This window comes from Brassica napus, chromosome C8 (genome assembly GCF_020379485.1).
Source record: "Brassica napus cultivar Da-Ae chromosome C8, Da-Ae, whole genome shotgun sequence".
NCBI lineage: Eukaryota > Viridiplantae > Streptophyta > Magnoliopsida > Brassicales > Brassicaceae > Brassica > Brassica napus.
The window spans coordinates 12,554,918-12,579,626 of record NC_063451.1 but is presented as its reverse complement, the minus strand read 5'-3'; the positions used below and the strand labels follow the sequence as shown (position 1 = coordinate 12,579,626).

The window sequence follows — 24,709 nt, the reverse complement described above, 5'->3', positions numbered from 1 at the left end:
TTTATGGTTTATACCCACTAGGCCCACCCGAAAGTTCTTAAAACCCGACCCTAAACCCGGATCCACACACCCCCAAACACGTGATTTTCTTTTCATTTGTCGAAACTTAAGAAAATAAAGCTGAGAGAAAATGGGATTAGGGTTCTTTGTCTGCAAATCCTGTGAATCTCGAAACGAAATCACAATGACCAGTTCGTCGATTTCTCCTGCTCATTTTCCTCGAATCTCTAATCATGGTGTGCCTACAAGATGTTGGTGTGGCGAGGGTATAACCACTTTTGGTTCATCGATGGTGAAGAATAGGTATCGACGATTCCAGAGATGCCAAATCGCAAGAGATGTAAATCCATGTTTCGATTTCGTGTTGCAGTTAAAACCATACTGACTGATTTTTGGTTTCTTTTGCGATAGAGAAAAACTGAGAATCATCTATTTAAATGGATTGATGAAGCTTTGATTGACGAGATACGGATGGTAGATGCAAAACATGAGAGAGTTACTCAAGAGATTACGAAGTTTGAAGAAAGGGTTATGGAAAAAGTGAAGTTCGAGATTGTTAGAGTTGAAGTTGAGATGTCAGAAAAGCTCAAAGAGAAGGTGGACTTGGAGATTACTAGAGTTGCACAGGAGATGAAACAGAAGCTAAAGATTGTGACGGTGGCTATGGTTGTTGTGGGAGCAATCGTAGGAATATGAACTTCTCTTACTGTCTGAGCAAGTTCCAGTGATTGGTTGCTTGTTGTCTGAGTTTGATGGGTTCAAAATAGCTTAAGTTTGCATTATTGTTTTCATTATGATCGACTATAATACACTTGATGGCTTCTTGTTTACTTTCGGTTGCTGACTATTATCAGCTTCAGTTCACAATCTAATACTTATCGTTTGTTTTCTGTTGTTTCAAAGCTAGTAGCTCAGTTTATTGCTTCAGTTCACAATCTTCTTGTCTGAGTTTATTGGGTACGAAAGAGATTAATGTTGCAGTAAATTGCAGTAAAAATACAAGAGAGATAACAAGATGTCTAATATCCATAACGAAGAACAATAAAATCCAAAACCAAGCAAAACAAGTAAATCAAGTAACCAACACTATAATGAAAAACAAGCTAATCAAAACCAAGAAAATCCAAAACAACGAACTGGCTGAATAGCTCTGTCACATGTAGCTCTGTTATGATTCTCTTCGCCACATCAACTGCATCTGCACCTCTTTTTTTCTTGAGCTCCTTGCGATGAACGGAGTTTGTCTTCAACCATCTCGTATATGCGCTTTCTTCTCCTTCATGCTCCTCTTCTTGATTCAGGAGGTACCACATTAGCATTCCAAACATCATCTGGAACAACCCCACTATCCTCAGGAACACCTATTGGATTGATAGTTTCTTGATAAGTTGTTCTCCAAGTGGAAGTCGTGTACATGTCATCCGTTAGGGAGGATGGGGCTCGACCAACAGTTAAACCAGCCTTGATTGCGTGTCTACATGGGATTTTCAGTAGGTCGTATTTCCCACATGAGCAGGTTCTTCTGTCCAAATCAACCAGGCAGTCAATTGTATCTCTGCGAACTAAAAAACGGTACTCGTCAACTGGCTGCACCAGAAACGTTTTACCCTTATTAATCCGTCTGTCTATCTTTTTCTCGATGGCAATAGTTAATGGTTTTGTGTGCTTCCTGCTTCGTGTGCGGCATTAGAAGAACCAACGGGTCAGCATTTCTATGATGCTATCCAACAAAGGAATGACTGGATACTCTCTTAGTGTGCGCAAAGCAGAGTTTATTGATTCAGCTGGGTTTGTCGTCCTAATGTCATACTTGAATCCTGGAAACTGACAACGAGCCCACTTTGTAACATCTGCATCTGTTAAATATTTTCCAATAGTTGGACTAATATTACACATAGCTTGGAATCGCTTCTGAAAATCAATGACTCTATAAGCTTTAGAAGCTTTTGCAATCAATCCAGCCAGTCTCTTTCCTCTGTAATGTGTGACCACATTATTCAACAAATGGTGGATGCAAATTCCATGTTGAGAAAGAGGATACACATTCTCTATTGCCTTACAAAGTGAGGCATTTCTGTCTGACACAAAAGCTAGAGAATGCTCGTCCGCAACAACAACCTTTAGCTGTCTCATAAACCAATCCCATGAACGATCATTTTCTGAGTCCACGACCGCAAACACAACATGATACAAGTTAGAGTTTCCATCTAAAGTTGTCGCAGCAAGTAATACCCCTTTGTATTTGCTCTTTAAAAATGTCCCATCAACAACAAGAACTTGTCGCATGGCTGTCTGAAAACCTCGTACTGATTGGCCAAACGAAGCGAAGAGAAATCTGAATCTACCATCAACATCAGTTTTATAAAACATATGCATTCCTGGATTAGCTTCTCTCAGCATGTGCAAGTACTTTGGAATTTTTCCAAAACTCTTCTCTGGAATACCTCCAACCATGCTAATTGCAAACTCCCGAGCATCTCATGCTAAGGACTTAGATATCTCGCATCCATGTTCCATCCTCATAATCTGTATGACATCATTAGTTTTGGGACCTTCTTTCACACCATCATACCTATGCATTATTAGTCCGCCAATTGTTTTTGCAAAAGCTGTCCGACCACCATTATTCATACTCGACGCAGCGCATGTATGATCCGCCACATATTTTTTGATGATGATATATGTGGAACCTGATAACCCCTCAGCCCGAACACTCCATTTGCAATGGTTGTCAATGCATCAGATGTACCAAAGTTTTCTGTCAGATTTCACAACTTTGTAATCGAAGTTATGCTTCATTGCTGACATTTCCAAAGCTGCTTTCAACATGGTTTTGTTTTGAAACGTTTCACCCCTCTTCACAACATCCATCAAAGAAAACACTTTTTCCACTATCGTCTTCTTTTGCACTTATGGCGAGAACATCATCTTCTTCATAGCCGTATGAGTTACAATTATCTTCAACATCTTTGCTTGATTCAGATGAACTAATAGTGTCATCTCGAGGTGGAAATGAGGAAGGTTCACCTTGCTCTCTGAAATGCGAGTTAGATTTCTCATTATCAGCCCCAATGTTGTCGTTGTTTCCACTGATAGGTGAAGTTGACACACACAACCTTGTAGAAGCTTTTCCACGTACATATGTAAGAAAATTTTTGACTTGCCGATCACTCTCAATGATAACTGGGGGACAGTCTATTGAACTGATTAACTCCATATGTAAGTAGCTTAACTCAAGCTCGACAAGGTTTTGGTCAGTTCCAAAATCTTCAAAGGAACTTGTCAATTCCATGTACAGTACTCTACCTCGTTTGTTCTTATCAACCGCAAATCCCCATCCTTTAAGGGGATCAAATTTCCACAACACACAAGAAGCATATATATGCATCTTCTTCAACAAGAAATTCAAAATTTTTGGATGAAAAAAAAATCAAAATCGTCTCACCAAGAAGAAGACCACGATTTTTTTTAAAAAAATTTACTTGGAAAACACGAAATTTTAGGAAAATAGATTTAGAATATATTCTCTTAACAGATTTTGGAGATATTTAAGGAAAATATACAATTCAAAATTCGTAGAACATACATTACGTTGTCCGTAGAATAAAGGAATTTGGTAGATTATGGAATCATATTATCGCAGTCATGAGACATGGCAGATTTTGTCATTTCGCCTTTGTAGATATATTGGAAATAATAGTTAATCAAATCTACCGTAGTTCAGAAATAAAAGAAATGGTAGTCGATTAATTCTATCATGTCTATCGTAGTTCAAAAATAAAAGAAATGATAGTCGTTTAATTCTACCATGCTAGAATTATAACAAATGCTCGATTTAACGTTCTGCTGGTTGCAGATATTCATGTAGTTAGCCGAATATGCAATCTACATCCTCGTAGACACTAGATTATGTTTTCTGCCATCAGTAGACCAAAATATGAAATTGTGTTCCACAAATATTTATTCAACCAAAGTATTTTTCATATGTTTGTCTATTGTTTATATACATTTTCCATATTTTTCCATATTTTTCTGATTCTTAAAATAATTGATATGATTTTTCAAAGTTGATCAGGGTATCTAAATCCAAATTTGACAAAAAAAAAATTTATGGCAAAGAGACAATGTACTTGTTTTTCTATTTCGATTTGGCAATTTTTTTTTTTTTTACCGAAAGGAATCATAACATTAAACCAACCAACTAATTAGAAAAGAAAAATAGAGAGAGAGAAGAATTTGACTTCACTTTATTATGGAATGGTAAATAGTGAAAAGGTGAAAAAAATTATTAAAAAAAACTTGACAAGAGATTTTTTTGTTTTTAACAGAATGTAAGAACCAATAAAAAGAGTGCGGAAAAAACAAGAGTGGAAGGTTTGATGAGGAGAGAGGTAGCTGAGGAACAACTACGGCGCCTCCTAACCAAAAAAAAAAGAGAAAAAGAAAAAGAAAAAGAAAAAAAAATGGAGAAGGTGTGGAGTGTGGCGGAGGCAGAGACCACGTGCACTCTTTTCTCTACACCTTCATCTTCTTCATCTGCCACTATTAAGTCTTCGGACCCCACCTCCTTCCGTCTCCTCTAACTCCAACCTAACTCTCTTCTTCCCTCTCCCGCCTCTTTAAACCCACCCTTCTCTCTCTCTTCTGCTCTGAGATGATTCTTTAACTTCTCTCAACTGAAATTGGGATTCTCAGCTTTTCCTACAAGGTTCGGACTTTCTCTTTAATTGGGGTTTGTGATTCCTAACTGCTGATTATTCCTGATCTCACCATCTGAACTTTACTCTTGTGTTGGCTGTTATTTGAGATGAGTTGTAGTTCCTGATTTCAATTCCTTATTGGAGCTACCTCTTAGAGTTTCTCACTTCATTTTTTTTTTCTTCCGGGATGTGGAGTGTTTTCATCGTTAGTTGGTTTTTAGATCTCTCAGATTTTGTTTTCCTTTCTACAAGAAACTGGTTATCGGAAGAGATAATTAAGTTTTTTTCTTTTCTTTTCAAAAAGAGTATTTTGTGATGATTTCTAACTTTCAAGAGATCTTTGCTTATGATTGTGTTTTGCTTGTCGTATACTTTTCTTCTTCTAAAATACAGCAAAACATTGCTGTCATCTTCTTCTTCTCTTTTTTTTTTTTTTTTGTGAGCATCTTCATTTAATAAAAAATACACAAAGCAATGCTGTCATCTGCGGATATTTTTAAGCAGATCAAGATCATTATTTTCTGTTTCCTAGTGATAGTATCTAAGGGGTTTTATTACATCAGTTTCCTGTTTCACTATGTCTTTGTTTTACAGAAGAATAACAATGGCTGGCTCTGTTAACGGGTATCAAACTCCCGGTAGAAATCATGTTTCGGTGTCTGAAGTGGATGACTTTTGCATTGCACTTGGAGGGAAAAGGCCAATCCATAGCATTTTGATCGCTAACAATGGAATGGCAGCTGTTAAGTTTATACGCAGTGTCAGAACATGGGCTTACGAAACATTTGGCACCGAGAGAGCTATTTTGTTGGTTGGGATGGCGACTCCTGAAGACATGAGGATCAATGCCGAGCATATCAGAATCGCTGATCAGTTTGTCGAGGTTCCCGGAGGAACTAACAATAACAATTATGCCAACGTTCAGCTTATCGTTGAGGTGGGTGAATACAACCAATAGTAATAATAATAATACCTCATGAAGAAGTTTTGTATCTGTTGAGTTTAATCCTGAATTCATCTTTGTCTACTATGTGCAGATGGCTGAAGTAACACGTGTGGATGCAGTTTGGCCTGGTTGGGGTCATGCATCTGAGAACCCTGAGTTACCTGATGCGTTGAAGGCAAAAGGAATTATATTTCTTGGTCCTCCAGCAGCTTCAATGGCAGCATTAGGTGACAAGATTGGTTCCTCGTTGATTGCACAAGCTGCTGATGTACCTACTCTACCATGGAGTGGATCCCATGTAAGTAATTTTTGTGTCCCGTTACGCTGAACTTGTTTACTAGAGAATTGTTTCAAAATGACCCAAGTTTTATGTTTCCAGGTCAAAATACCTCCAGATAGCAGCTTGGTGACGATACCGGAGGAGATCTACAGGCAAGCTTGTGTCTATACAACTGAAGAAGCGATTGCTAGTTGTCAAGTCGTGGGTTACCCAGCAATGATTAAAGCATCATGGGGTGGTGGCGGAAAAGGCATTAGGAAGGTTAGCTTGTGTCCATAAGCTTTTTGAATGCCACTCTCTTCTTTTCATTGTAGACTATGAGTGTTCTTATTCTGGTTTTATTTTTTTAGGTTCATAATGCTGATGAGGTTAGGGCTCTATTCAAGCAAGTTCAGGGTGAGGTCCCTGGATCACCGATATTTATAATGAAGGTTGCTTCACAGGTATTGCTACTTAACTACATCTCTTGATCTAAGCATATCGGAGTTCTTATATGGGTATTATGCTAAAGAGATTTTAGTAATAATGTGGCTGTTCTTTGTATTTGTCTAGAGTCGGCATTTAGAGGTCCAGTTGCTCTGTGACCAATACGGAAACGTTTCAGCTCTGCATAGCCGGGACTGTAGTGTCCAGAGAAGACACCAAAAGGTTTTCAATGATTGATTCTGGAGTTTAATTATATTGTTTCAAAGAAATACTTCGTGTAATGTATTCTTATGTACTCAGTTTTAACTGTCTAACTCCTTTATTGGCGGAGGCAAGTTTTGCATGATTTCTTACTTTATGTTTTGCAGATCATAGAGGAAGGTCCAATTACCGTGGCTCCGCAAGAAACCATCAAGAAACTTGAACAGGCTGGTAGAAGGTTGGCTAAGAGTGTTAACTATGTTGGAGCAGCTACTGTTGAATATCTCTACAGCATGGACACGGGGGAGTACTACTTCTTAGAGCTTAACCCTCGGTTACAGGTTGGTTTCATACTACTGAAAAAAATTTGTTTTAAATTCTATCTTGAGAGGTTGAAGACCTGTTTAACTTGATGTTTGAGGTCAGGTTGAGCACCCTGTAACTGAATGGATTGCCGAGATAAATCTTCCTGCTGCGCAAGTTGCTGTTGGGATGGGAATTCCTCTCTGGCAAATCCCTGGTATGGCCTGCATTCTTATTTTTGAGAGGCAGCGGTTCTTCTTCTAGTCCATGCACACGTGTAATGTACTATCTGTTTCACTTTCTTTTTGGTTAGAGATAAGACGGTTCTATGGTATAGAACATGGTGGAGGTTACGATTCTTGGAGGAAAACATCTGTGCTAGCCTCCCCTTTTGATTTTGATAAAGCTGAATCTATAAGGCCAAAAGGTCATTGTGTGGCTGTACGCGTGACAAGTGAGGACCCTGATGACGGATTCAAACCCACCAGCGGTAAAGTACAGGTAATATATAGCTGCGGAATGCAAAAGTTTAAAGTCTTTTAACTGAGAATTGTGTGGGGGTAACACTCGTATGAACTTGCATCAGGAGTTGAGTTTTAAAAGCAAGCCAAATGTGTGGGCTTACTTCTCTGTCAAGGTAGATATATCTATATATGCACTGCTATATTATGTGTGGCTATGGCTTAAATTTTACAACCATCTTTTTCTTACAGTCTGGTGGAGGCATCCACGAGTTCTCAGATTCCCAATTTGGTAAGTTAAATGAAATATGTGCGCTACTAGGTCAGCTTGAGTTTACCTTGTTGAAACTTTCTTTAACCTTCTGTTCAGGCCATGTTTTTGCATTTGGGGAATCCAGAGCCTTGGCAATAGCAAATATGGTCCTTGGGCTTAAAGAAATTCAAATTCGTGGAGAAATTAGGACTAACGTTGACTACACGATTGACCTTTTACATGTACGCTTCCTTCTTCCAACCCACAAAAGTACACTCTGTGTTTGCGATGTACAGTGTTTACAATAGCTACGCTCTCTGACGAGATCATGTAAATTCTTGATCAGGCTTCTGATTACCGGGAAAACAAAATTCACACTGGTTGGTTGGACAGTAGAATTGCTATGCGGGTCAGGGCAGAGAGGCCTCCATGGTACCTCTCTGTTGTCGGAGGGGCTCTCTATGTAAGTGTCTCTTTTTCAGGGATCAGTTTTTCTTGTAAAGTTTATATTTAGTAACTTGATGTTCTATTTGTACAGAAAGCATCAGCGACCAGTGCTGCTGTGGTCTCGGATTATGTTGGTTATCTAGAGAAGGGACAAATTCCCCCAAAGGTAATCTAATATCAGCTACAGCATTTTTGTTCCTCGTAATGATCTTTCAGCTTAATTTTTCTCTCTTAATTTGCAGCATATATCTCTTGTGCATTCTCAAGTGTCTCTGAACATTGAAGGAAGTAAATATACGGTATGCGTCTAGTGTCAATTATACTTCGCTGCATTTCTTGTCTTCCTACCGAGACTAACTAAAGCGAAGATAAATGTTTTTAGATTGATGTGGTCCGGGGTGGATCAGGAAGCTACAGGCTAAGAATGAACAACTCAGAAGTTGTAGCAGAAATACACACTCTACGTGATGGAGGTCTGTTGATGCAGGCAAGTTTTCTGACTTTGTTTCATACTACAAAACAGAACTTATGTGTAACCCCCTTAGAGAATTCGCATTGATTCTTACTGTCATTGCAGTTGGATGGTAAAAGCCATGTGATATATGCAGAGGAAGAAGCTGCAGGAACCCGTCTTCTTATTGACGGAAGAACTTGTTTACTTCAGGTTTCAACTGATTTTTCTTTTTGGTTTTCTCATAATACTTGAAACATTTATTTCTCAAATCATCTTAGCATTAAGTTATCTGTCATTTTTGGATTATTCAGAATGATCACGATCCTTCAAAGTTGATGGCTGAGACACCGTGCAAGCTGCTGAGGTATTTGGTTTCAGATAATAGCAGTATTGATGCTGACATGCCCTACGCGGAAGTTGAGGTCATGAAGATGTGCATGCCACTTCTTTCACCTGCATCAGGAGTTATACATTTCAAAATGTCTGAAGGACAAGCCATGCAGGTCAAAGACACTCCATTGCTACACAAAAATTGGCTTTCTACAGATGGAGATTTTGATTAACACATCCAACATTTTATTTACAGGCTGGTGAACTTATAGCCAAGCTTGATCTTGATGATCCTTCTGCTGTAAGAAAGGCCGAACCCTTCCATGGAGGTTTCCCAAGATTAGGGCTTCCAACGGCAATTTCTGGTAAAGTTCATCAGAGATGTGCTGCAACTTTAAATGCTGCTCGCATGGTTCTTGCCGGCTATGAGCATAAAGTAGATGAGGTAAACGCAATTTGATATTCCTATTTGGCCCAGGTATTTAAAACATCATTTGACAATTAGAAAACTCAAATATGGCAGGTTGTTCAAGACTTGCTTAACTGCCTTGATAGCCCTGAACTCCCATTCCTTCAGTGGCAAGAGTGCTTCGCAGTTCTGGCAACACGACTACCGAAAGATCTCAGAATGATGGTAAAGACATATGTATATATGTATCCCATTCTGCATTATTTGTTTTGAGTTCCAAGACTTCTAATGCTTTTCCTATAAAATTCGATACCAGTTAGAATCCAAGTATAGGGAATTTGAGAGTATATCCAGGAACTCTCTCACCGCAGATTTCCCTGCCAAACTTTTAAAAGGCATTCTTGAGGTGATATCCTATTATGTTTTTCAATTCGAGAGATATCTTGTGTTTTACTCTCTGAACTTTGCTGTCCACTTTTTTCGACAGGCTCATTTATTATCTTGTGATGAGAAAGATAGGGGTGCCCTTGAAAGGCTCATTGAACCATTGATGAGCCTTGCAAAGTCTTATGAAGGTGGTAGAGAAAGTCATGCCCGTGTTATTGTTCATTCTCTTTTTGAAGAATACCTATCTGTAGAAGAATTATTCAATGATAACATGCTGGTAATTTGTCGTTCAATAGTTAATGAACGGCTTTTTGGTAACTAGCTATGTCTGAGGAGTCTTTATAAGAATTTTTTTAATTTGAACAGGCTGATGTTATTGAACGCATGCGTCAGCAATACAAGAAAGATCTGTTGAAGATTGTTGATATTGTGCTCTCACACCAGGTCTGTGGCCTTTCTCAGGCCATTTTACTCTTTTCTTCATCACTATGTCATTGAATCAGTATGCTCGTCTGTTATTCTTTTCAGGGCATAAAAAACAAAAACAAACTCGTTCTTCGGCTCATGGAGCAGCTTGTTTACCCTAATCCTGCTGCATACAGAGATAAACTTATCCGATTCTCGACACTAAACCATACTAATTACTCTGAGGTGCGTTTGGTTCCTTTATTTTTTTATAATAAATATGTTGATATTCGTCAACTGATGATCGGCTTGTGTGTGTGTAGTTGGCACTGAAGGCAAGCCAATTACTCGAACAGACCAAATTAAGTGAACTTCGTTCAAACATTGCTAGAAGCCTGTCAGAGTTAGAAATGTTTACAGAGGATGGGGAAAATATGGATACTCCCAAGAGGAAGAGTGCCATTAATGAAAGAATGGAAGATCTTGTGAGCGCATCCTTAGCTGTTGAAGATGCTCTCGTGGGACTATTTGACCACAGCGATCACACACTTCAAAGACGAGTTGTTGAGACTTATATTCGCAGATTATATCAGGTTAGAGTTAATTTTCTTGCACCCTAATTATTCAACTGCAATTTATTAGACAGGCAATCTTGGCTTCATTTAAACTTGAGTCTTGTCATTAGCCCTACGTCGTCAAAGAAAGCATCAGGATGCAATGGCACCGGTCTGGTCTTATTGCTTCTTGGGAGTTCCTAGAGGAGCATATGGAAAGGAAAAACATTGGCTTAGATGATCAAGAGACACCTGAGAAAGGATTGGTTGAGAAGCGTAGTGAGAGAAAATGGGGGGCAATGGTTATAATCAAATCGCTGCAGTTTCTGCCAAGTATAATAAGTGCAGCGTTGACAGAAACAAACCAGAACGAGCATGTATCTGCCGGAGCTCCTTTATCTGGCAATATGATGCACATTGCTATTGTGGGCATCAACAATCAGATGAGTCTTCTCCAGGACAGGTAATTAACACAGCCAGACGATTTTAAATTAGCGTAGGTGCTATGTTGTCTACCTAATCTGTTGATGTTCTGGTGTGTTTGCCTCAGTGGGGACGAGGACCAAGCTCAGGAAAGAGTAGACAAGCTGGCCAAAATTCTTAAAGAGGAAGAAGTGAGTTCGAGTCTCTGTTCTGCAGGTGTAGGTGTGATAAGCTGTATAATTCAGAGAGACGAAGGACGAACACCCATGAGACATTCTTTCCATTGGTCTATGGAGAAACACTATTATGCAGAAGAGCCTTTGATGCGTCATCTTGAGCCTCCTCTGTCCATATACCTTGAGTTGGTATGATCACGACGATGAAATGTAAAATTCTTGTTGTACAGTATCTCACATTCCTTTTAGTGACTGTTTACTGTTCTGGTGCAGGATAAGCTGAAAGGATACTCGAATATACAGTATACCCCGTCCAGAGATCGTCAATGGCATTTGTATACTGTTACAGACAAGTCAATGCCAATCAAAAGGATGTTCCTGAGATCTCTTGTTCGACAGGCTACAATGAATGATGGCTTTATGTTGCAGCAAGGTCAGGATAAGCAACTTAGCCAAACACTGTTCTCCATGCCATTTACGTCGAGATGCGTTCTTAGATCTTTGATGGATGCCATGGAGGAACTGGAACTGAATGCGCATAATGCTGCCATGAAACCAGACCACGCACATATGTTCCTTTGCATACTGCGTGAGCAGCAGATAGATGATCTTGTCCCTTACCCTAGGTTGCTATGGCTGTGTACTTGACTAGTTATTGTTTGTAATGTGCCAGAGCATATGGTAATAATATCCAACTGTTTTTCTCACAGGAGAGTTGAAGTGAATGCAGAGGATGAAGAAACTACAATCGAGGTGATCTTAGAAGAAGCAGCACATGAGATACACAGATCTGTTGGAGTGAGAATGCATAGGTTGGGTGTGTGCGAGTGGGAAGTGCGGCTGTGGTTGGTGTCCTCTGGACTGGCAAGTGGCGCTTGGAGGGTTGTGGTTGCAAACGTCACAGGCCGTACATGCACTGTCAATGTAAGTTCGGTTTAGAAATTTTTGTTTGAATAGAGAGAGAGTAAGAGTGCACATCTCCGATGACATGAGGTGCTGTGATTCGATGTTTCAGATATATCGAGAAGTTGAAACTAGTGGGAGAAACAGTTTGATTTACCACTCAATTACCAAGAAGGGACCTTTGCATGGAACCCAAATCAATGATCAATATAAGCCACTGGGATATCTTGACAGGCAACGTCTAGCCGCAAGGAGGAGTAACACTACATATTGCTATGACTTCCCGTTGGTTAGTTACTGAATTCAGAAGATTCACGCATTTTTTTTTTTACTCTGTTGGCTACTTCCAACCACTCTGTTATTTGTTTTCCTTTTCAGGCATTTGAGACAGCCTTGGAGCAGTTGTGGGCATTACAACACCCGGGAGTTAAGAAACCATGCAAGGGTACTCTTATCAGTGCTAAAGAGCTTGTATTCTCCAATTCAGAAGGTACATCTCTTATGCCAGTTGAAAGATCACCGGGTCTCAATGAGTTTGGAATGGTGGCCTGGAGCCTAGAGATGTCGACTCCTGAGTTTCCTATGGGACGGAAGCTTCTCATAGTCGCCAATGATGTCACCTTCAAAGCTGGTTCTTTTGGTCCTAGAGAGGACGCGTTTTTCCTTGCCGTGACTGAACTCGCATGTGCCAAGAAGCTTCCCTTGATTTACTTGGCAGCAAATTCTGGTGCCAGACTCGGAGTAGCTGAAGAAATCAAAGCCTGCTTTAAAGTTGGATGGTCGGATGAAGTTTCCCCCGAAAATGGTTTTCAGTATATATACCTAAGCCCTGAAGACCATGCAAGGATTGGATCATCTGTCATTGCGCACGAAATAAAGCTCCCTAGTGGGGAAACAAGGTGGGTGATTGATACAATCGTTGGTAAAGAAGATGGTATTGGTGTAGAGAATCTAACCGGAAGTGGGGCAATAGCGGGCGCTTACTCGAGGGCATACAACGAAACGTTTACTTTGACCTTTGTTAGTGGAAGAACGGTAGGAATTGGTGCTTACCTTGCCCGCCTTGGTATGCGGTGTATACAGAGACTTGACCAGCCGATCATATTGACTGGCTTTTCTACGCTCAACAAGTTACTTGGGCGTGAGGTCTATAGCTCTCACATGCAACTTGGTGGCCCGAAAATCATGGGCACAAATGGTGTTGTTCATCTTACAGTCTCAGATGATCTTGAAGGCGTATCAGCAATTCTCGACTGGCTGAGCTACATTCCTGCTTACGCTGGTGGTCCTCTTCCTGTTCTTGCCCCTTTAGACCCACCGGACAGAACCGTGGAATACGTTCCAGAGAACTCTTGCGACCCGCGAGCTGCTATAGCTGGGGTTAACGACAATACCGGTAAATGGCTTGGCGGTATCTTTGATAAAAATAGCTTTATTGAGACTCTTGAAGGCTGGGCAAGAACGGTAGTGACTGGTAGAGCTAAGCTAGGGGGAATACCTGTAGGAGTTGTTGCGGTTGAGACACAGACAGTAATGCAGATCATCCCAGCAGATCCAGGACAGCTCGACTCTCATGAAAGAGTGGTTCCACAAGCAGGGCAAGTCTGGTTTCCTGATTCTGCGGCCAAGACAGCTCAAGCGCTCATGGATTTCAACAAGGAAGAGCTTCCATTGTTTATCCTTGCGAACTGGAGAGGGTTTTCAGGTGGGCAGAGAGATCTTTTCGAAGGAATACTTCAGGCAGGTTCGACTATTGTAGAAAATCTGAGAACATATCGGCAGCCAGTGTTTGTGTACATCCCTAAGATGGGAGAGTTGCGAGGTGGAGCGTGGGTTGTTGTTGATAGCCAAATAAATTCAGATTATGTTGAAATGTATGCTGATGAAACTGCTAGGGGGAATGTGCTTGAGCCAGAAGGAACGATAGAGATAAAATTTAGAACGAAAGAGATGTTAGAGTGCATGGGAAGGTTAGACCCGAAGCTAATCGATCTCAAAGCAAGAGTGCAAGATGCCAAGCAAAGTGAGGCTTATGCAAATATCGAGCTCCTCCAGCAACAGATTAAAGCCCGAGAGAAGCTTCTCTTACCAGTTTATATCCAAATCGCCACCAAATTTGCGGAACTTCACGATACTTCCATGAGAATGGCTGCAAAAGGAGTGATCAAAAGTGTTGTGGAGTGGAGCGGCTCGAGGTCCTTCTTCTATAAAAAGCTCAACCGGAGAATTGCTGAGAGCTCTCTTGTGAAAAACGTAAGAGAAGCTTCAGGAGACGACTTATCATATAAATCTGCAATGGGTTTAATTCAGGATTGGTTCTCCAAATCTGACATTGCAAAGGGGAAAGAAGAAGCTTGGACAGACGACCAAGTGTTCTTTACATGGAAGGACAACGTTAGTAACTTCGAGTTGAATCTGAGCGAGTTGAGAGCGCAGAAACTGTTGAATCAACTTGCAGAGATTGGAAATTCGTCGGATCTATCGGCGCTGCCACAAGGACTTACCAATCTTCTAAACAAGGTATGAAATGAAAATTTAGTTTCTTCGTTGTCTTGTATTCTTTTGGAAAACCTAAGTGAATATGTCTGTTGCAGGTGGAGCCTTCAAGAAGAGAAGAGCTGGTTGATGCGCTACGAAAAGTGTTAGGTTGATATAAAAGAGGTCTAAGCTTGTGACCCGAGAAAGATGGTCCTTTGGTGTTGCTTGTGTCCTACGGTGACAGAAGCTAGTTGGAAATTAGATTTGGTCTTTCTTTCTTAAATGTGTTGGCCCGAGCTGTAAATGTTGTTGTAGCGTATAAGTGAGAATTGCGTAATAATTTATTTAACATGTCACTCTTGCTTCATATGTTTATGTTGTCAGAATCATAAAGCCTTGTGGTTATCTTGATATAAGTCCGTATTAACAACTCAACATATAAACTTCTATTACAATAAAGTGAATTTGGTCTCTTTTTAAAGAGTCAACTCAGCAAAGACTGGTCCAAAAGTTGGCATGTGTACACTTTTCTTGAAGAACCTTTGTAAAACAATATTTGTTTTAGATGAAGAAAGCTAAGATGTTGGATTATTCTTAATATCATCTCTATACGGCTGCGATGAGGCATTCATGGATTAGCGTTGGCGCAGACTGTAAAAAGAACGCACCATGATGATTCGCTAAACTTGGCGGCCACTCTAATGAATTGTGGAACGCCGACACCGCTGGTTCTTCCCCCTCGTCATCTCTTGGACGCTACCCATTTCTTTGTTCATTGGTGAATCTGACGGCTTAGATTGGACGAACATCTTCGTTTCCAAATGCCATGTGGGGTCACAGATTTGTGTCAGTACTAACCTATCTTAGTACACTTTCTATGCACCAAGAAGATGCACAAATTTTTAAGACCAGGTACATAAAAATTTCATCAATGTTTTACTCTAAAATAAAATAGCTCTATTATAGAGTTGGATTTTTTCAAATGATTCACTCTATAATAAACTTACTCTATACTAGAATGAAATATAGAATAATATTATTTTTTAACTTTATATAATGGAGTTATTCTAAAATTTAATATGAAATATAAAAAAAAAATTTGTGTACCATTGGAGATGCCCTGACAATCTTTACCTGTTACAATAATATGACATTTTTTAGCTCGAGGAGTATGTTATATTATCTAAGCAAACAATGTTTAATCAAAAGAGGATGCAGAAAACTTCTAGTTAAGCCATCATCAAAGTTTTATGGCTATGCTTGGTTATCTCCACTTTTCATTTTAGATCAACATCAATCACAAACTATGACAGAGAGCGAGATGAAAACACATGTTTGATAGAAGTGAAATCACAAACAAACAACGTCGAATAAAGCATCATACGAAGCAAAACAAGATGCAGGGAAGTTTCTACCATACGCAATAAACGAAGTTTATGTCTATGCACATCTCAGATACAACGAGAAACACCTTAAGAGATTAGGTTGAAGCTAAATTAGCAAGAAAACAAAAACAGATTCCAACTCCAGAAAGAAACAAAGGCAAAACAATTAAGGTACCCAAATGTTAAATCTGTTCCAAGAGGATAGTAAGCAAAACCCACAAGACATGTAGAGATCATACTTAATGTTCAGATAGGAACTTCGATTCGCAAACACAGAATCCCTAATCAACGGGGGAATATAGATTCTTCCAGAAATTACATAAAAAATCAACCAAACAAGGGGAAATCTGAAACCATAGAGAGCTAAAGAAGATCAGTTGATATCGGTGTCGTCGAAATCGTCGTCGAACTTGTTGAAGAAATCGGCGTCGGCGAGCTTGTTCTCAGAGATAAGTCCTCCTTCGCTGAGCATCTCCATGGCTTCGATGTCATCTACGTCCATGGCCATCGAAGAACCTGCATCATCCATCTCCGCCAACATATCCAGTTGCATCGGCCTCATTTATCTTTCTCGTCTCTTCTACCCTCTCTCCTATAAGCGATTTTGGTCTAACAGAGAGACGGACGAAGATTATATATATTTTAGTAATTTTGTTTAGGCCCAATGATTTGGCCCATCACTCGAATGCCTTCTTCACAATTCGAAGGTGGATTCGTTAACAAAGACCCCTTTTTCGTCAGATTTTTATAAGTTCCAATTAATATTAATAACACTAATTATAAGTTCAAAGAATATGTGAATAATAGCCATTCAAAAAAGTTTTTAACTAATATTTAATTATTTAGATTGTTATTCGTTATCCTAGATTTTCTCAATTCAAATAAGTTAACAATTTTTATATATCAAAACAAATGTTAGAAATATGAGAGAAGTATTGCTGTGTAAGTTGTGTCATTCTCATTAGCTCTCACTACCAATATATAGTGGAGGTTCACTAGGGTTTACAGCAAGGAGAGAATCTACACATTTAATACATATTGACCACAAAGATACAGACTTGGTCAAAGCTCATAAATGCTCCGGTTGAATGAGTTTTCATCTTGACTAGTCTTGGACGGATGTAGACGGACCGGAGACGGATGTAGACGGACCGGAGACGGATGTAGACGGACCGAAGACGGATGTAGACGGACCAGAGACGGATGTAGACGGACCGGAGACGGATGTAGACGGACCGGATAGTCTGGTCGGATATAAACCTCCTTGATGGTTAATGGCAATCCACATATCCATATCATGGATTTATAACACTCCCCCTTGGATGTCATAACCATATCGGGCTTGTAATGTGCTAACGTTGCCTCATTAAAACCTCTCCCGGAAAACCCAAAACCCAATGTGGTAAAAAGGAAAACCAAGGAAAGGAAAAAGAGTACAACACACATTACTCCCCCTGATTTGGACATCACTGAAGGTCCTTGAGTCTTCGCATGCCAATCTGCTGCGTGAGCTTCCTGAATGTGCTGGTGGGAAGTGACTTGGTGAAAAGGTCGGCTGAGTTCTCACTTGACCGGATTTGAGTGACGCTGACCTCCTTGGCTTTCTGCAACTCATGTGTGAAGAAGAACTTGGGTAGTACATGTTTGGTTCGGTCACCTTTGATATACCCATCTTTGAGTTGAGTAATGCAGGCTGCATTATCCTCATATATGATGGTCGGACCATTGTCCTCGACCATTCCACTATCTGATCGGATGTGTTGAGTCATAGACCTCAACCATACACACTCACGACTTGCCTCATGCATGGCTAAGATTTCTGAGTGATTAGATGATGTGGCTGCTATAGTTTGTTTCATGGAACGCCATGATATTGTAGTACCACCATAAGTAAACACATATCCGGTTTGGGACCGAGCATGGTGTGGATCAGATAAGTAGCCTGCATCAGCAAAGCCTACTAAACCATCTTTGGTTTCATTGGTATAAAATAGACCCAAATCCTTAGTTCCTTGAAGGTAACGTAGGATATGTTTAATTCCATTCCAGTGCCTTTGGGTCGGACATGAACTAAAACGGGCTAGGAGGTTCACGGCAAAACATATATCTGGTCTAGTGTGGCTAGCCAAATACAGTAACGCTCCTATGGCACTGAGGTAAGGCACTTCAGGACCCATGACATTCTCATCATCATCCTTTGGACGGAATGGGTCAGTGTCCACTCCAAGGGACCTCACGACCATTGGGCTGGTCAATGGGTGAGCCTGGTCCATGTTAAATCTCTTGAGTACCTTTTCTGTATATGCTTTTTGATGCACAAGGATTCCTCCTTTTATGTACTCAAGTTGTAACCCCAAACAGACTTTAGTTTTACCTAGGTCTTTCATTTCAAACTCTTTCTTGAGATATTCAACTGTTTGGGCGATTTCCCCAGGGGTTCCAATGATGTTCAAATCATCAACATACACTGCTATGATAACAAATCCTTTGTTTGCAAACTTCTTTATAAAGATACATGGACTGATAGGGTCGTTCTTATAGCCAACTTTGGCAAGGTATTCGCTTAAGCGATTATACCACATTCGACCACTTTGCTTAAGTCCATATAAGGATTTGTTCAGCCTTATGCAGTGTTCTTCTCGAGAACCTTTATTAGCTTTAAGCTCAACACCCTCTGGTAATCTCATATATATTTCATTATCCAGTCGACCATAAAGATATGCGGTTACAACATCCATTAACCGCATATCCAAATTTTCTTTGATGGCCAGACTTATTAAAAATCGAAATGTAGTTGCATCCACCACAGGGGAGTATGTCTCCTCATAATTGATGCCCAGTATTTGTTAGAATCCTTGTGCTACAAGCCGTGCTTTGTATCTTACAATTTCACCATGTTCATTTCTCTTCCTCACAAAACCCACTTATATCCCACTGGTTTAACATTATAAGGTGTCCGGATAATCGATCCAAAGACATTCCTTTTCTTAAATGATTCTAACTCCACGTTTATGGCTTCTTTCCATTTGAGCCAATCTGATCTTTGAGTGCACTCTAGTATAGACGTGGGTTCATGATCCTCATCTAAGTCCATCACATCGAGGGCTACTTGGTATGAAAATATATCATTGATGTCAACATCTTTCCGGTTCCATCTTGTCCCAGACATTAAATAATTAATTGAGATCTCATCATTAGCACCTTCAGTACCATGAGGCTCGGCGTCCCGAGTCTCATTGGTTGGTACCTTAGGCATGGCCATTTCGGCCTTGTCTGGACAATCTATGACCTCAGTTTCTTTTGCACCTTTCATTAGTTTCCGAGGTCTTTTATCTTTGGAACCAATTGGTCTACCACGCTTAAGTCGTGCTTTAGACTCTGTAGCCACTTGATTGTGTCCATCATGGACATCAATACTTATTGGTGCATTACAAGCTGGTATATAGGACTTAGTCACTCTTTTCGGGTCAGCAAAGGAATCAGGCAATTGATTAGCTAGCTTTTGCATATGAATTATTTTTTGGACTTCTAAATTACATGATTGAGTCCGAGGATCTTGCCATGATAAGGATGTTTGATTCCATACAATTTCTTTACCCAGCTTGTTATTTTCTCCCCCTAATGTTGGGTACTCTGATTCATCAAAATGACAATCAGCATATCTGGCCTTAAATAAATCTCCAGTAGTAGGCTCAAGATATTTAATAATGGTTGGAGAATCAAAACACACATATATTCTCATCCTCCTTTGAGGTCCCATTTTTGTTCTCTGTGGTGGTGCAATAGGGACGTACACAGAACATCCAAATGTTTTGATATGGGATACGTTTGGCTCATGGCCCGAGAGTAATTGGGATGGAGAATATTTATGTTCACTGGATGGCCTTATGCGTATTAATTCAGCAGCATGTAATACCGCATGTCCCCAAGCTGATACTGGTAGCTTCGACCTCATGAGTAATGGTCGAGCAATCAACTGGATTCTTTTAATGAAGGATTCGGCCAATCCGTTTTGTGTATGTACATGTGCCACAGAGTGTTCCACACTTACCCCCATGGACATACAGTAATCATTAAAAGCTTGGGAACTAAATTCACTTGCATTGTCAAGACGTATAGTCTTTAGTGGAAAATCTGGAAAATGGGCTCGCAGTCTTATGATCTGTGCCAATAGTCTTGCCAATGCTAAGTTTCTAGATGATAATAGACAAACATGCGACCATCTGGTCGATGCGTCAATGAGGACCATAAAATATCGAAATGTCCCACAAGGTGGATGTATTGGTCCACATATGTCACCATGTATTCTTTCCAGAAAGTTTAATGTTTCCTTACCCACCTTTCCAGGTGATGGTCTTATTATTAATTTCCCTTGTGAGCATGGAATACATGTAATGCTCATAGGGATAGTTATCCTATCTTTCAAGGAATGGCCAGTTGAGCTCGAGATTATTTTGCGCATCATGGATCTGCCAGGATGGCCAAGCCTTTCATGCCATTGTTTAAAGGCTTCTCTGAACTCATTAGGAATTGAAGTGTTAGCCTCACTCGATTTTATATTGGCACAATAGAGGTCTATTGATATAGCAGGGATAGTCTCTAGGACTTTCTTATGGCCTTGGGCATTTTCATAAATCAAGAGAAATTTTTTCTTTCCCTCGCCCCTAGTTTCAACATGTAGATCATTCATGCGAATGTCTTTGAAACTTAACAGATTTCTCTTTGATTTAGAAGAATATAATGCATTAGAAATTTCTAAATGCGTGCCTTTAGCATCACTAAGTGAGCCGGGCCATGGCCTTCAATAAGGCTGGTCGTGCCTGCTATAGTATTGATGTTGGCACTCTTTAAAATGAGGTTAACAAAATATCTTTTGTCTTTTAATATAGTGTGACTTGATCCACTATCCACTACTAGCTGGTTCTTGTCTTCTTTCATTTCTGAAAATAGACAAGAGTCAACACCTTAGATATTACTTAAGGTTTAAAGTATGTTTTAATGGCTTTGTTTTATGTTCTTAATAATTTCAACTTTGTATAAGGCATATATATAAAGTAAAAACTTTATTTCATAAATAGAATTGCCAAAGTCATAGAACATGGGAAACAAAAGACATAAAGCCAAATCAAGAATTCAAAGTGCAAAGACAAAAGCAATATGACATCGAAATCTTCATATTCAGCCACTTGTAAGGAGGTCTGAAGTCTCAAAGTCCTCATGATCATCTTTGTCATGGGCTTGATCATCCTCATGGTCCAGATCATTCTCATCATCATAATGGACCAAATTTGTCTCAGAGTTCTTGTCCTTTATGCTCTCCTGGTAGAGCTTAACAAGGTGTTGGGGAGTTTTGCATTTATTAGCCCAATGATTGGTCATCCCACAACGATAGCAAGCAGATTTGGTCGAGCTCGAGCCATGTGTTTTGAAGTCGGACTTATACCCACGGTTAGCTTGATGACCTCGGCTATAGCCTCGGCCTCGGCTGCGACCAAGATGGTCTCGTGGTTGAAATCCACGGCCACGTGGTTGAAACCCACAGTTACGACCTTGCCATCTACCACGGCCTCTCATGCGACCACGGTATGACTCTCTTGGAGTCTCATCCTTTGGCTCTACGGCCGCATGTGCCTCAGGCAATGCTTTAGCACCAGGAGGCCTTAGCTCACTGTTCATCATGAGCAACTCATTGTTTTGCTCAGCTAGCAACAAACAAGAGATTAAGGCAGCATAAGTGGAGAAACCCTTCTCTCGGTACTGTTGCTGAAGCACAACATTGCTGGTGTGGAATGTGGAGAATGTTTTCTCCAACATATCAGCATCAGTAATAGTCTCACCACAAAGTTTCAACTTTGAGACTATTTTGAACAAAGCCGAGTTATACTCTTCCACAGACTTATAGTCTTGGATTCTCAGGTTTCTCCAATCATAAAGGACTTTTGGCAATATCACAGTTTTCTGATGATTAAATCTGGTTTTCAACTCTGTCCAAAGTTCCAGAGGATTCTCAATTGTGAGATACTGGTCCTTGAGACCTTCAGCAAGGTGATGGCGAATGACAACAATTGCCTTGTAATTATCCTTGTCTGATGGCTCAGTGCCTTCAGTGATAGTATCACCAAGGTTTCTGGGCCTTAAGAGGATTTTGGTATCAAGCTCCCATTGGAGGTAATTATCTCCGGAGAGATTGAGGGAAGCATATTCAAGGTTGTTGATTTTCGACATCTGAATCAAATATCCATAAAGGAGTAAGGATTCATAATATAATTCAGGATTTGAATTTATATGCCAAGGAGATTGATGATTGCATTTTATTTTCAGAAAATATTTTATATGCATTAAGATAAAATGTTCAAGATATTTGTAAACCAAAGTAGATTTTCAAAATCGGTTAAAACTTGGTTTATAATTTCGAATAAAGCAAATGTACTAAATTTTAAATGGAAACCGATTTTGTCTAACTATATGCAAACAGTGTGAATCATTTAGATGTAAACAACATGAACCACTTCAGACGCACTAGTATCATCATTGCTAAAGCTATGCGAACATGTATGTTTGGTTTCAATTATGTGATACCTATGTCCAGTTTTAGCAATATGATAGTTGGATGCATGCAAAGGTCAGTTCATGGATAATTTCAAGTTCGATCTAATGATTTACTAAATGATGCTATCAGGTATGCAAATGATCAGTACATAATTTAATCATAGAATCAGGTTCAAGGATGAAACTAGATCAAGTTTTATTTTAACTAGCAAACTATGTGATCAAAATTCAGTATGAGATAAAATAGGTTCATGGTTGGTTTAACAACAATATGATCAAATGATTTCAAACAGATTTTATTCTACCTTATGACATATCAATTTTAAAACAAGACTATGGCTTATAAAACTTAAGAAATAATTTTCAGTCAAAGATATGCACTTAATAAAATCAAACAAGCATTTATAAAATCGATTATGCATTTATAAAAATCATAAAAGGTTTTTAAAACTTTGATAGTTACAAAACAAATATTAATAGTCAAGGATATGCAATGAATGATTTTAATTTCGATTTTATTGATGGGTTGACTGATTTTTAGGGGATCTGGCCGAAAATGGCACAGCAAGGATTTGATGGAGTTTTGTTTTGGCCAGATTATATACTTATGTTTATCACATCTGGTAAAATGGCCAAACAAAAGGATTGAATCAAAAGGTTTAAGCTTTCTCTAATAATTTTATGGTTCATAAGTTTTTATAAACAAGATTCATGTAGATCTTTAGGTATTTTGATAAGTTTATAATTTTTAGAGAAACATAGAACCTTTAGAGAATTTTAAGTTTTATGGATTCAAAATAATTTTAGAATCAAGTTTCATATGGATCATATGGATCATAGAAACAAGATTAATATTTTAAATCCATAGATTGTTTATAAGTTATGGATTGATATAGATCCTAGATTTCTTTCAGATATAATGGTGTTCTTTAGATTTCAAGATTTTGATTTGTTTACCTTTTTCACCACAAGAATCTGAGAGGACCACCGTGAGAGAGAGGCTGAGAGTTGGCCGGAATTTGAGAGAGAGAGGAGTTTTCCGGCGGAGAGAGAGAGGTGGCCTGTTGGAGAGAAGGCTGAGCGCCGGTGGAGCAAAGGCTGAGCACCGGAGGAGCTGGCCGGAAAGGGGAACGCCGGCGGAGAGAGCTTTCTCAGGTGGAGAGCACAATCATGCTGATAACGTGTTAGAAATATGAGAGAAGTGTTGCTGTGTAAGTTGTGTCTTTCTCATTAGCTCTCACTATCAATATATAGTGGAGGTTCACTAGGGTTTACAGCAAGGAGAGAATCTACACATTTAATACATATTGACCACAAAGATACAGACTTGGTCAAAGCTCATAAATGCTCCGGTTGAATGAGTCTTCATCTTGACTAGTCTTGGACGGATGTAGACGGACCGGATAGTCTGGTCGGATGTAAACCTCCTTGATGGTTAATGGCAATCCACATATCCATATCATGGATTTATAACAACAAACAGATTTTTAAAGTATACACTAGATCTCGACCCGCGTAACCGCACAGGTTTTTGTTTTCATTTATTTTTATAGAAATATTTTGTTTTCAATTATAAATTGGTATATATTATAATATATATGTGTCCATCAATTTTTAAAACATAATAAGTTTACGGTATATTTTTTTCAATGAATAGATTGTTTCAAACTTTTTTACATGTATTTGTATGTTCTTCTATATATATATTTTCGGATTATTATTTCATTATTAAAATCGTAACTATATATATAAAAAGATTAGTAAAATATTGTTTTATTGTCATATTCAAAGATATTGTAACATTTCACAAATTTATAAAGTTTTTAAAAAATTAAACTTTTCGCTTCATAGATTTATATTATCGAGTAAATAATTAAACATTTAGTTTTGCTTAAGTTTTAAAATAAACAATATAGTTTAAAATTTGTTTTCATTGGTTTAAGGTAGTAAAGATTAATCATAGTTAGATAGTATGATTTTTGTTATTTAAAAAAAAAATCTTTATAATTTTAAAAGTTAACATCGACAAATATTTAAATATTTAGCATATACAGGTATAGTATTACAACATTAAATTATATCTATTTAATTTATACTATCTATAAATCCAATATATCATCTATTGTTTAAATCCAATTATTGATAGCCCAATAAAAATTTCTGGTATGCCCAAAATTTAAATGATAAGATTAGATATTAAATATAACATGATTTTCTAAGAATATGTCCATTAAGTCTA

At 38.9% G+C, this 24,709-nt stretch overlaps 3 protein-coding genes across 4 annotated transcripts; 1 reads left to right on the top strand and 2 right to left on the bottom strand.

Annotated features, from left to right (window-relative positions):
* Window positions 1–1,278: 1,278 nt before the first annotated feature.
* LOC106412683 lies at window positions 1,279–2,454 on the bottom strand. The gene is made up of 2 exons (XM_013853593.1): window positions 1,741–2,454; window positions 1,279–1,587 (listed from the first exon to the last, which is right to left on the bottom strand). Exons 1-2 carry the CDS (start codon window positions 2,452–2,454, stop codon window positions 1,279–1,281), a joined length of 1,023 nt encoding a protein of 340 aa, XP_013709047.1.
* Window positions 2,455–4,450: 1,996 nt separating this feature from the next.
* Window positions 4,451–15,009, top strand: LOC106413885 (acetyl-CoA carboxylase 1). 2 transcript variants are annotated; one of them, XM_013854620.3, is made up of 32 exons: window positions 4,451–4,708; window positions 5,295–5,637; window positions 5,738–5,944; window positions 6,026–6,187; window positions 6,277–6,369; window positions 6,479–6,574; window positions 6,721–6,894; window positions 6,980–7,073; window positions 7,170–7,357; window positions 7,443–7,493; window positions 7,570–7,609; window positions 7,688–7,812; window positions 7,917–8,033; window positions 8,109–8,183; window positions 8,260–8,316; window positions 8,400–8,504; window positions 8,595–8,681; window positions 8,783–8,974; window positions 9,058–9,246; window positions 9,325–9,435; window positions 9,527–9,616; window positions 9,698–9,874; window positions 9,964–10,041; window positions 10,126–10,248; window positions 10,326–10,595; window positions 10,688–11,019; window positions 11,107–11,344; window positions 11,429–11,781; window positions 11,866–12,079; window positions 12,171–12,347; window positions 12,437–14,578; window positions 14,653–15,009. In XM_013854620.3, exons 2-32 carry the CDS (start codon window positions 5,305–5,307, stop codon window positions 14,707–14,709), a joined length of 6,747 nt encoding a protein of 2,248 aa, XP_013710074.1. In that variant the 5' UTR covers window positions 4,451–4,708; window positions 5,295–5,304; the 3' UTR covers window positions 14,710–15,009. The 2 variants fall into 2 exon arrangements, with proteins under 2 accessions (XP_013710074.1, XP_013710075.1); XM_013854621.3 differs by having other exon boundaries at window positions 4,461–4,732.
* A 1,060-nt stretch (window positions 15,010–16,069) lies between these two features.
* LOC106415085 (small acidic protein 1) lies at window positions 16,070–16,542 on the bottom strand. Its single transcript, XM_013855701.3, has one exon. The coding sequence runs from the start codon at window positions 16,481–16,483 to the stop codon at window positions 16,295–16,297; it is 189 nt and encodes a 62-aa protein (XP_013711155.1). The 5' UTR covers window positions 16,484–16,542; the 3' UTR covers window positions 16,070–16,294.
* Window positions 16,543–24,709: the final 8,167 nt, after the last annotated feature.